At 61.2% G+C, this 11,645-nt stretch overlaps 2 protein-coding genes across 3 annotated transcripts in view; both read right to left on the bottom strand.

Moving 5' to 3' along the window:
- FLOT1 (flotillin 1) overlaps positions 1-10,210 on the bottom strand; it is a 10,339-nt gene extending 129 nt beyond the window's left edge. The window contains exons 1-13 of one of the 2 annotated variants that reach the window (XM_045578350.1): positions 10,191-10,210; positions 9,999-10,151; positions 9,724-9,799; positions 9,564-9,654; positions 9,316-9,459; positions 9,111-9,230; positions 8,942-9,037; positions 8,623-8,775; positions 2,468-2,649; positions 2,257-2,302; positions 2,036-2,173; positions 1,468-1,632; positions 1-634 (exon numbers count right to left, since the gene is read on the bottom strand). The exon at positions 1-634 is cut by the window's left edge and continues 129 nt beyond it. In XM_045578350.1, coding sequence (XP_045434306.1) covers positions 605-634; positions 1,468-1,632; positions 2,036-2,173; positions 2,257-2,302; positions 2,468-2,649; positions 8,623-8,775; positions 8,942-9,037; positions 9,111-9,230; positions 9,316-9,459; positions 9,564-9,654; positions 9,724-9,799; positions 9,999-10,041 — 1,284 coding nt within the window. In that variant the 5' untranslated portion in view covers positions 10,042-10,151; positions 10,191-10,210 and the 3' untranslated portion in view covers positions 1-604. The other variant, XM_036428987.2, reaches the window with a different exon arrangement.
- A 284-nt stretch (positions 10,211-10,494) lies between these two features.
- IER3 (immediate early response 3) lies at positions 10,495-11,363 on the bottom strand. The gene is made up of 2 exons (XM_036428988.2): positions 11,048-11,363; positions 10,495-10,962 (listed from the first exon to the last, which is right to left on the bottom strand). The coding sequence occupies exons 1-2, from the start codon at positions 11,255-11,257 to the stop codon at positions 10,714-10,716; spliced, it is 459 nt and encodes a 152-aa protein (XP_036284881.1). The 5' UTR covers positions 11,258-11,363; the 3' UTR covers positions 10,495-10,713.
- Between the last annotated feature and the right edge of the window lie 282 nt (positions 11,364-11,645).

Consider the following 11,645-nt stretch of genomic DNA (forward strand, 5'->3'; position numbering starts at 1 on the left):
CCGAGCACTGTCTCGTGTTTTTAAGTTGCACAAAGTAAGTCTCCAAGTTACCCTGAAACCTAAGTCCACTTCCCTTGGCCAATTTTCAGTAAGTCCAGGGACTAATGCAATTCTCACACTCTTCCCAGATCAACACGCTTCCTGACTAAACCAAGGTTTTTTTGGGAGGAGTTAATTCTACAGCCCCTCGGTGTACAAATAACTTTCTCCCATCTAAAAGCCGACTGGAAGCAAGCTGTATTCTAACGTTCATTTCAACTGAGTTTTGTTTCACCTTAATTGTTCACAAGGGTCTTAGCGGCAATGTACCTTGCACACCGAGAACCTGCGGCCACCCCCGTCTCCATCAGAAAACAATCTGACACAGGCTCGGCGAGTTTAATTAGGAAACTGAACAAGCGGGGAGGAGCGGGATGATCGGACCCTGGGGGCTGGCAGTCTTGGTGGTGGCCGTGGGCAGCCTCCCCTCCAGGGCACGGCACGGCTCTTTGGCAGGAGAGACGGCGGGGTGCCCCGCCCAGGACGTGCTCCGGGGCCTCTGACAAGCATGCGACACGGGGCACTCGGGCACCTGAACCAGGAGCCAGGCAGGCGAGGGCGAGGCTCAGGCTGTTCGCAGAGGCTTGTGGTTCACCTGGTGAAAGAGACGAGAGAGGAGATGTGGGAACTTCCCCACGCTCCATCCGGTGAACTGGCTGCAGGGAGGAACACACACCCAGAATTTTTCTAGTGTTTTCTTTTTCCCCAATTACAGTTTACACCAGTAGCACTGGCATTAGTTCTGGCACACGGCACAGTAAGGGGCCTGTGTTTCCTGGGCCTCTCTCACCCCTAGCCCAGCCCCAGGATCGTGCACAGCGGAAATTCCTGAGCGGGGAGGGGCCAGAGCAGCGTGCAGACTCTAGCCCTCCACTGCAGGCCTCAAGGAGGCTCCACGGAGCCAGCCTTGAGGCCACGGGCGTGGTCGATGCTTTCCCTTATGTATGAATGCCTTCACTGAGACCCTCTTACACGGCAGCTACTGCGTACCAGGCAGGGTTCTAAACACTTTGCAATGTCACGCATTTTATCCCCGTAACCACTCAGCGGGGAGCTGCCATCACTGGGCTGTGAGGGGCACGGACAGAGGGGCTCTGTGGTCACGGCGCACTGGAGCCAGACGGCACCGGAGGCGTCGGCCGCGCTCGGACCTCTGCCCGCAGGCGGTGAGCCGACGGTCTGAGAGGAGCAGTGAGGGCCTCACGCCCACAGCCCGCTCCCAGCTCCGTCCGGGGAGGGCAGGGCGGAAGCTGGCCGCCCAGGGCGTGGCGGGCCACGTTACTCACACGATGGAGTTCAGTCTCTACTTTGTGCCAGGGGCAGTGAAGGTAAACGTCCTTGTATGAAAAGGGTTATGTGGGAGCCGAGCACGGGCACGGACAGCAGCCGGGACACGCCCCGTGCAGGGCGCCCGCCGGCCCGCCTCACCTGGGAGATGCTGATGCCCGTGAGCCGCTCCACGCTCTCGGGCAGGTGGCTCAGGATGTCCAGGACTTCGCCCGTCACCTTGGCCGCCCCCACGGCCCCACTGCCGCTGGACACCAGCGTGATCTTTTTGGTAGAGGTCAAGGGACCACTGATCTCCTCTGCCACCTGGGGGGAGAGGTCCACTCAGCGCCTGTGACCCGATCACACTCTCCCGAAAGGCTTTCCCGGGGCTTTTAGTTCACCCTCACCCCAGGGTATTTTCCCACTGATTTTTAGAGTGGAAGGGAGGGTGGAGAGAAACATCTCGACCAACTGCCTCCCACATGTGTCCTGATAGCCAGGGACCAAACCTGCAACCCAGATGCGTGCCCCTGACCGGGAATTGAACCCACGACCCTTGGGTGCACGGGTGGATGCTCTCACCACTGAGCCACGCTGGCGACCCTGGGTTTTTCAAGAGCCAGTCTTACAGATGATCCTTTTTCACTCTGGTCACTGGCTTCTAACTCCCAGCCTATCCCATGGTCCCTGAGCCTGGTTCTGGTGACACCGGTTCCGCTGAACTGACCTGGGGCAGCTTCTCCAGCAGCATGTCCAGCTGAGCGGCCTCCTGGTACAGCTGGAACGCTTCCGCCTTCTTGGCCATCTGCTCGGCCTCCGCCCGGGCCCGGGCCCCGATGGCGAAGGCCTCGGCCTCCCCCCGCATCTGGGGAGTGTACAGGGCGCTGTGATGCGATCGGAGCAGGTGAGGGCGAGAAAGCCCAGCTCCGCAGCAACGCCCCAACTCACCCTCACGGCCTCCGCCTCGGCCTCTGCCTGCATGATCAGCTGGGACCTGGGCAAACAGGGGTGCAGGGGAGCCGAGGCCCAGCAGGGTGGAGGCCCGACCACCTGAGCTCCACAGGAGGAGTCCGGGTGGTGAAGACGGCGGCTCTTTCTCTGGGCGCCCGCCCGCCCCCCGCCCGCCGGGGGAGGCCGGAGGGCCCGGGAAGGCGTTTACCTCTCGGCCTCCGCCAGGCGCTCCAGCCGGTAGCGCTCGGCCTCGGCCGGCTTCCGCACGCGGGCCTCCAGCTCCTTCTCGCGGCGGGCGATCTCCTGCTCCTGCACGGCCACCTGCTGCGCCCGCTCCACCACCTGCACCTGCACCCGCTGCTCCTCGATCTGCTGCTTCGTTTTGGCCACCTGGGAGGAGGCGCTCGCTCAGGGCTGAAAGGCCAAGGGCCAGCCCAGAGGCCCGGGCCGGGCAGGGCAGGTGGAGCGGTCCCCGGCCAGCCCGCCAGCCAGCGGAGTCCGCTTCTTACACAGACCCCAGGCCTGCACCCGGACCCTCCTCAGACCCAGACCCGCACGGGACCAGGGCTCCCAGGCCGCTGGCACAGCCCCTCGGGGAGCCCCGGCGGTATGAGGGCACCCCGGCCGGCTCCGCGCCTCAGCGCAGCCACCCACTGGCCCGCTGCCCCACGGCACCGGCCTCCTTCCCGGGCGGCGCGCCGCGCCCTTTCCCTCTTATTTCTGCAACCGGTGCACCATCAGGGGAAACCAGGCTTTCGGCGAAGACCTGGTTCCCTCCCCTGCAGGCCACCAGTGCCGTGTCCCGGGTACCCTCCCAGGGCACTCAACAAGCCCTCCAGGAACCTGCGTACAGAACGCCTCGTTTGGGCAGAGTTCCTTTCTTACTCCTCGTGGCACCCAGGGAGCAGAGCGCCCTTGCCCGCTGTCGGCGAGGAGGTGCAGGGAAGGAGGGTGTGTCCTTCCGTCTCGCTGCTCCAGCCCATCACCATCATGGCGCAGTGCCCCTGCCTGGACTGGCCCCCCTGAAGGTGTCAAGCCTTTTCCAAACTGGACTTGCTGCTCTCTGGCGGCGTAAGGCCCCCTCCCCACCCAGCCCCGCCCCTTCGGAGGACTCAACCTCCAGCAGCTTCCTTGGACCGAGTGTGTGGGCAGTAGGTTCACCGAGACCTTCCTTCTCGGGGACTTTCGTTCTGCCTGAGTGCAGTTACTATGCTGAAATCATTTTCAGCAGAATTTTGAAGGCATTGCTCCATGGCCTTCTAACTTGTTAAGAAACCTAGTCATTTTGGTGCCTGACCCTTTTGAGAAAAATTCTCTGGGAGCTTCTAGATCTTTCCTTGTTCTGAGGGATCTGAAATTTCTTTCAGTGATGTGTTTCAATGTAGATGTTTTTCATTAATTGTGTTTCATTTAGAAACTCACACCCTTCAAAACAGATAAACATTTTGCAAACTTTCCATTTGGCTATTTCCTCCCATTTCATTGGTCTGTGGGAGCTGCTGGACTGGCCCTTCCTCCACCATCTGTTCTGTTCTGTTCTTCTGGGGAGTTTTTTTAAAAAGTATATTTTATTGATTTTTCACAGAGAGGAAGAGAGAGGGATAGAGTTAGAAACATTGATGAGAGAGAATCATCGATCAGCTGCCTCCTGCACACTCCCTACTGGGGATGTGCCCGCAACCAAGGTACATACCCTTCACCAGAATCGAACCCGGGACCTTCCAGTCCGCAGGCCAATGCTCTATCCACTGAGCCAAACCGGTTTCGGCTCTTCTGGGGAGTTTTATTGGAATTTCTCTTCCAAGGAGATTTTTAAATTTATGCCATTTTATTACTTCCCCCCTTTACTGGATTTATTGGGGTTTATTAATTTCTAAGCGTGGCTTCTTGTTCTCTATCCTAATTTCCTAGAAGTGGATTCTTCTATCTCATTGAGCACATTCCCTTTTCCAAAGGCTTTCTGTTCCCACACAGCCCGGCTCCTGCACTTGGCCCTGCGGCCCCCTCTCTCCCGCAGAGGCTGGCCGGCCTGGCAGGAGGCTCTGGGGGCGGTGGCTGTGGGCTGAGCTCCCGCAGTCTGGCAGGCCACACGCTGGAGCCTCGGCGCCAGGAGCTGTAGGTCCCTCCCTCCGGAGTGGTCATGCTCCGAGTGGGGCCGGGGAGGGAAAGGCCAGCATGTGGCATGCGACAGGCCACAGTCAGCTCGTGGCCCTCTGCCGAGTGCCAGGTCCTCCCTGTGTCTGCCGCCCCAGGCCACACCCTCTGGTTGACTCTCACCAGATAACCCTCCAGACGTCTACTGGGCAGAGACTGGGAGAGGGACCCAGAGGCAGGGAGTCTGCGAAGGGGGTCTTCCCATTTCTGCTGATTTCCCAGTCTTCAGGCCCAGACCTCAGACATGGTGCCAGCTCAGCCATATGTAATAATTACCATGGCCTTACAGCTTCCAAAGCGATGCTACGGTGGCCCTTCCTTCCTCCCCTCCCTCCCTCTTCTCAAAATCACGCCATGTGGTTTTAATGAGGTTTTAGCTGCATTTATCCAATCCATCATCTTTGAAAAAGCTTGTCTCCCTACTGCCTTCCTTCTGCCCATCAGTTCTCCACAGCAGCAGCAGTCTGGTCCTTGTACAGACATCAATCAGAGCACAACCCTCCCTCCTGGGGTTCTCCAGTAGCTTCCCAGTGCGCTCGGAGTCTCTCCTAAGTTGCCATCGCGGCTCCCTGAGCCCTCTGGAACCTGGCCTGGCCTCCTCTCCCCAAGCACACCAGCCACACCCATCAGAACCCCCTCCCCCACTCTGTTTCTGGGACACGCCAAGTTCCTTCCCACCTCAGGGCCTTGCTGGCCCCTGCCCAGCCACTAGTCACATCTGGCTATTTAGATTTAAATTAGTAGACAATGAGCTTAAAATGCAGTTCCTCAGACTCAACTCCACCAGCCACATCTCCAGTGTCAGCGTCACAGCAAAATGCATAACACTTTCATCGGCACAAAGGTTGTCTGAGCATCGCTGGTTTAGAGACTTCTTGGCCCACAACTCTCTACATTGCTGGACCCTTCAGCTTTTAATCCAAATATTTGCTTACAGCAGTCTTCTCTGACCACTGGCCTCACACAGCAAGCCACCGCTGTCTGCTGTCACCCTGAGAGCAGGAATCTTCTGTCTCATTCAGACCCTCGCCTCTAAAACAATGTCTGGCACAGAATAGGCACTTCACAGGTATTTGTTCACTGAATTATTATTTGATTCCCTAGCACAAAGCCTGGCACAAAATGAGGAAAAAACTCACTAAAGTTAAACAGAGCCCAAAACAGCCCAATCCATTGATTTGTAAGAAAAGAAAAGAAAAAAAGCCACATTAAGGGCCTTATCCATAGTCCTACCCATGCTAGTGGTTTCCATTATGTTACTGCTTCTCACACTCCAACGCATGCATGAATCACCTAGGGCTTTTGTTAAAATGCAGGTTCTGACTCAGTCTGGGCTGGAGCCTGAGACTTTGTATTTTTAAAATATATGTTTTATTGATTTTTTACAGAGAGGAAGAGAGAAGGATAGAGAGTTAGAAACATCGATGAGAGAGAATCATCGATCAGCTGCCTCTTGCACACCCCCTACTGGGGATGTGCCCGCAACCAAGTTACATGCCCTTGCCCGGAATCGAACTCGGGACCTTTCAGTCCCCAGGCTGACGTTCTATCCACTGAGCCAAACCTGTCCCGGCCTGAGACTGTATTTTTAACAAGCACTCCAGGGTGGCTGCTGCTGGCAGGCAGACCACACTTCAACTAGGAACGCACAAACCAGGGACTTCGCTCCGCAACCAAAGGCGTTTGGTGTTTATTGTGCTTTTATCCTGCACCAAGGCATAAACGGACTTCCTCATGTTCTACCCTCTGGGTAAAGGGTCTCAAAGCGCAGTGGACTCTCTGATGTAAAAAGGAGAACAAAATGCTTACTGTGCTCCAGGGGAGATGTGGCGCTAGGTGGTGTGAGCCTCTGGCCACACATTTTTATCAGCAGGGCAACACATAACCTCGTTTCCTATTTCTGTTTAAAGCAGGGCCCTGCCCGGGCATTAGGGTGAGTTATTAAATGATTGCTCATAGGCCGAAACTGGTTTGGCTCAGTAGATAGAGCATCGGTCTGCAGACTGAAAGGTCCTAGGTTCGATTCCCGTCAAGGGTTATGTACCTTGGTTGTGGGCACATCCCCAGTAGGGAGTGTGCAGAAGGCACTGATCGATGTCTCTTTCATCGATGTTTCTAACTCTCTGACCCTCTCCCTTCCTCTCTGTAAAAGGTCAATAAAGTTTATTAAAAAAAAAGAAAAAAAAAAAAAGAAAAGAAAAAGATTGCCCATTGCCCTGGCCGGACTTGCCCAGTGGTTTGAGCACTGGCCTTTGAACCAAAGGGTTTTGGGTTTGAATCCTGATCAAGGGCATGTATCTGTGTTGCAGGTTCCTGGCTCCAGCACTGATGGGAGGTAACAATTGATGTGGCTCTCTCACATTGGTGTTTCTCTCTCTCTCACCCCGCCTCCCTTGCACTCACTCTAAAAAAATATATATCAACTAGAGGCCCGGTGCACAAAATTTGAGAATCCCCCCCAGCCCAGCCTGCACCCTCTCCAATCCAGGACCCTTCAGGGGATGTCCGACTGCCGGGGATTGGGCCTAAACTGGCAGTTGGACATCACTCTCACAATCCTGGACTGCTGGCTCCTAATCACTCACTTGCCTGCCTGTCTGGTTACCCTTCACTGGCCCCTCACCCCAGCCTGGTCACCCCTCACTCCCCTCCTGCTAGCCTAATCACACCCAACTACCCCCCTGCTGTCCTGGTTACCCCCAACTGCACCCCCTCTGCTGTCCTGGTTACCCCCAACTGCCCCCCCTTGCCAGCCTGTTCACCCCATGCAGCCTGCTGTTCAGTCGTTTGGTCGTCTCTCACTAACCCCCCTTGCCGGCCTGGTAGTAGGCAGCCATCTTGTGAGGATTAATTTGCATATCACCTCTTCATTATGAAGGAAGGGAAAAATATCCTGGGGTATAACCAAAAAATAAATGCTTGGCCACATATAGCAGACTAGTTTTTAAGCTAATAATTCTGTATGGCCCTGAATGACGTTAGAAATACCCACATGGCTCCGGCAGGAAAGGTTCCCACGGGACTTAAAGCCGTCTTGTGTAATAAGTTCATCACCAGCGAACTTTCAGGCGACAGCAGCACGAGTGCCTGAGGAAGCTCATCTAACACCGCTTCCTCCACCTGCACCGCCTCCCGCTCTGAGGAGACTAGATGGCACTCAGCACTACGCCGGGGCCATTTACACAGCGAGGCCACCAACAAAGAACTCGGCGAGGTGACGGTGCGGCGGTGAGCACAATGAAGTAAACACCACCAAGACAGACTGCTTATAGGTGAGCCTTTCCCGAGCATCTGCTCAGCCTCAGCCGGGAGCGTGTGCCAGGCAGCTCGGTGCTGCCTCCCTGCATGCCTGCAGTGGCCCAGGCGCTGCGGGGCTGACTACCCTTAGTGGGCAGGCATGTCCAGTGAGCCCACACGCGAGGACACGGGTGCCTCCTCGCACGCCCTCAGTGCGGGCCACACGCGAGGACACGGGTGCCTCCTCGCACGCCCTCAGTGCGGGCCACACGTGAGGACACGGGTGTCTCCTCGCACACCCTCAGTGCGGGCCACACGCGAGGACGCGGGTGCCTCCTCGCACGCCCTGTGCGGGCCACACGTGAGGACTCGTACCTCCTCGCACGTCCTCAGTGCGGGCCACACGTGAGGACACGGGTGCCTCCTCGCACGCCCTCAGTGCGGGCCACACGCGAGGACACGGGTGCCTCCTCACACGCCCTCAGTGCAGGCCACACGCGAGGACACGGGTGCCTCCTCGCACGCCCTCAGTGCGGGCCACACGCGAGGACACGGGTGCCTCCTCGCACGCCCTCAGTGCGGGCCACACGTGGGTGCCTCCTCGCCACGCTGGGCCGGGCCGCACTCAGCGGGGCCGAAGCCCAGCTCCGGGGTTTCCTGCCTGCCCTGTGGTCACGGGGGCCGCCCTGTCAACAAGAAGAGGTGCGGCTTCCTCAGGGTGCAGGTGCACAGCTGGACGGACAGGGCTGGACTGGGCTCCGGTACGCCCCATCCAGGTGCCACTGCACAGGCACGCCCTGCTCCAAACCCGTGACCAGCCTACCTCTCGACCTTTTCTTTGCTTTTTAGCTGAAACATTAGGTCTTTTAAATTTCCCTCATCTGGATGAGTTGGGTCAGAAGTGGGGAGCAGAGTCAGAATGTGACAGAGTGGGAGCGGAGAGGGGGGGTGCCTGCCCGGGGGGCGGCTGACCTGCAGCTGGTAGGCCAGGTCGGCCTGGGCACGGCGGGTGTTGACCTCAATGTCGTAGGTGGCCTTTTTCAGCTCGTAGTCCCTCTGGGCCTTGGCCATCTCGATCTCACTCAGGTACTGCGCAGACACTTTCTCCTGCTTGGCTTTGGCCTCCTGTCCATGCAGACGGGCGCGGAGTCAGCAGGTGGGGAGGCCCCGGGCGAGGCAGCTTCCCACAGGCTCCTGCCTTTGCCCAACCCTGGCCTCCTCTCTCCTCTGCCAGCCCCATCGTTGTGCACCCCCCAAGTGCTCAAGTGCCCATGGGGACCAGACCCCTCACCCGGATCCCAGCATCTCGCTTGGCCTCCGCTTCTCCAATCCGCGCATCCTTTTGGACCTGGGCGGTCCGAGCCTTCCCCAGGGAGTGCAGGTAGTCCTGTGGGAGAGAGCAGACCCTGAGCCCCGCGGAGGGCGAGGAGCAGCGGGGCCAGAGGACACCGGCCGCCTACCTGGTCGTCGTGGATGTCCTTCAGGGTATAGCTGACCACACTGATGCCCATATTCACCAGGTCCGAGGAGGCCACCTTGAACACCTGCTCCGAGAACTTCTGCCTGTCCTTGTAGATCTCCTAGGACAGGACGGGAAGGAGGGCCTGAGCTCCGGGTCAGGCCGGCCCCCCTGCCAACCGGCCAGGGGTTGCCCTGCGCGCCCACCTCCACAGTCATGTGGGCCATGATGGCCCGCTGGTGGCCCTCCAGTGTCTCCAGCGCGATGTGGGCGATCTCGGCCTCCGTCTTCCCCAGGAACATCTGGCAGGCGGCCGCCAGCATCTCTTTGTTCTGCCCCTGGATCTTCACCTGCGGGCAGTGGGAGGGAGGTGCGGTCTGGAGCGGAGGGCCCGGGGAGAGGAGAGGAGCACACCAAGGGGGTGGGCTGGGCCGGGAGAAGCTCAACGCCGCACCTGGGCGATGCCGGTGACGGAGATGGGGACCCCGTGGCGCGTGTAAACCTTCTCACTCTTGACGTTGAGGGTCAGGGTGTTGAGAGAGATCCTAGAGGAGACGGAGGGGGCAGTGAGGAGCGAGGGGAGAGGAGCCAGCCCGCGGGGTCTCCGTACGCACCTCTGGATCTGCTGGATGCAGGGCAGGACGAAGACGCGGCCACCGGCCACCATGACCGGGGGGCTCCGGCAGAAGCCTGCAAGGCGGGCAGTGAGCTGGCGTGGCGCTGGGACGCGGGGGCCTCGGGAACTTGGGGGCTGCCCCCACGCGGAAGTCGGGGGCAGGTGGGGGTCGCAGCAGCGCTGGGGGGCCGGGAGCCCGGGCGCCGCGGGGCTGGGGGAGGGGAGGGCTGCCCGGGCTCCGGGGCCGCGGGCGGGGGTGGGGACGGCGCTTACCGGAGACCACCATGGCCTCGTTGGGGCCGCAGGTGAAGAACATGGCTCCGTGCGGCTGGCGGAGGGCGGAGAAGGTGTTCGCGGGAGCGGCTGTTTCCCGTCAGCCCGCCCGCCCCCACCTCGGCCCGGGCCCTGGCGCCGCGGCTCAGGCCTTCCCGAAACCCGCAGCTCCGAGGCCGCTCGCCCGCCCGGCCCCGCCCGCAGCAAGGCGGTTCCCTGGTCGATAGAGCTCCGCCGCCCCTGGGAGCCAGCCTCCGCCCCGCCCCCGGCGGCCCCGCCCCGTTCCCGGCAGCCCCTGCCCCGCCCCCGGCGGCCCCGCCCCGTTCCCGGCGGCCCCCGCTCCCCCGCCCCCGCCCAGCGCGTGACGCGGCCCCGTCACGGGCACCCCCCGCGGCGGCCGGGAGTCGGGACCGGCGCGCGGCGGCCGGAGTGGGGGCCTCGCGGCTTGAGGAGACCACGCGGACGGAGGACAGAGACCACGCGGACAGACCGGCGCCACAGGAAAAGCCGTTTATTGTGTTCACAGAACATACCGCCCGCCGCCCGCCGCTCACAGGGCCGCGCCGCGGCGGCAGCCTCGCGCAGAATAAGTTAAATAAATACCGAGCCCTGTCTCCGGGGACATAAATACATAAATATAAATAAGGGCCGTGAGCCCGGCTAACCGCCCTCCGCCGGCCGGAGGGGTGTGTGGGGGGAGGGTGGGGGGCCGCGGTCAGAGGGAGGCCGGGGGGCGCTGGAGCCAAGCGCTGAGGTCCAGAGCGTAGTCCGGGGGCTCGGCCGTCCGGTTGCGGGGCTCGAGGGCCGGGGGCGCGGGGGGCGCGGCGCCGGGGGCGTCCTCCGCGGCCTGGGGCGCCGGCACCCCGTCTTCGGCCGCCAGGATCTGGCAGAAGACCACGGCCAGCAGCAGCAGCAGCAGCCTCCGGGCGGGGCCGGGGTCCTCGGCGGGCGGCGGGCGGCGGACCTGCGGGGGATGCGGGGGACAGTCAGCCGGGGGGCGGCAGCGGGGCCGCGCCGCTCCCGCCGCTCCGTCCCCGGGCGCCACTCACCGCCGGCGGGTAGAGGACCCTGCGGCTGCGCTTCCTGTGCCCGCGGGCGGCGCGGGGGCGCGGGGCGGGGGCCGCGGGCGGCTCCGGGAGCGGGTCGAAGGTGAAGACTTCGGGCCCCGAGCCGCGCCGGGGCCGCGGGCTGGCGGAGGGCGCCGGGGTCGGGGCGCGCAGGGCGGCCAGGGCGGGCAGGGAGCAGCGGGAGCGGCACATGGCGGCGGCGGCGGGCGCAGGAGGGATGGAGCCCGGCGCCCGCGGCGCGTTAAGTACCGCCGAGGGGCGGACGCCGACGGGGCGGCCCTTCCCCGCCCCCGCCCTGCCGCGGCGCGGAAATTCCTACAGTGCACAGGCGGAGACTTGGCCCGATCCACCGATCCACCGCTGCGCCGGTGTGTGCGCTGTGCGTGTGAGCTGTGTGTACACTGTGTGAGCGAGCTGTGCGTGTGAGCTGTGCGTGTGAGCTGTGTGTACACTGTGTGAGCGAGCTGTGTGTGTGTGCTGAGTGTGTGAGCTGTGAGTGTGCTGAGTGTGTGAGCTGTGTACATTGAGTGAGCTGTGCGTGTGAGCTGTGTGTGTGAGCTGTGTGTGCACACTGTGCGTG

This window comes from Pipistrellus kuhlii, unplaced genomic scaffold, assembly GCF_014108245.1.
Source record: "Pipistrellus kuhlii isolate mPipKuh1 unplaced genomic scaffold, mPipKuh1.p scaffold_m20_p_96, whole genome shotgun sequence".
NCBI classification, from domain to species: domain Eukaryota; kingdom Metazoa; phylum Chordata; class Mammalia; order Chiroptera; family Vespertilionidae; genus Pipistrellus; species Pipistrellus kuhlii.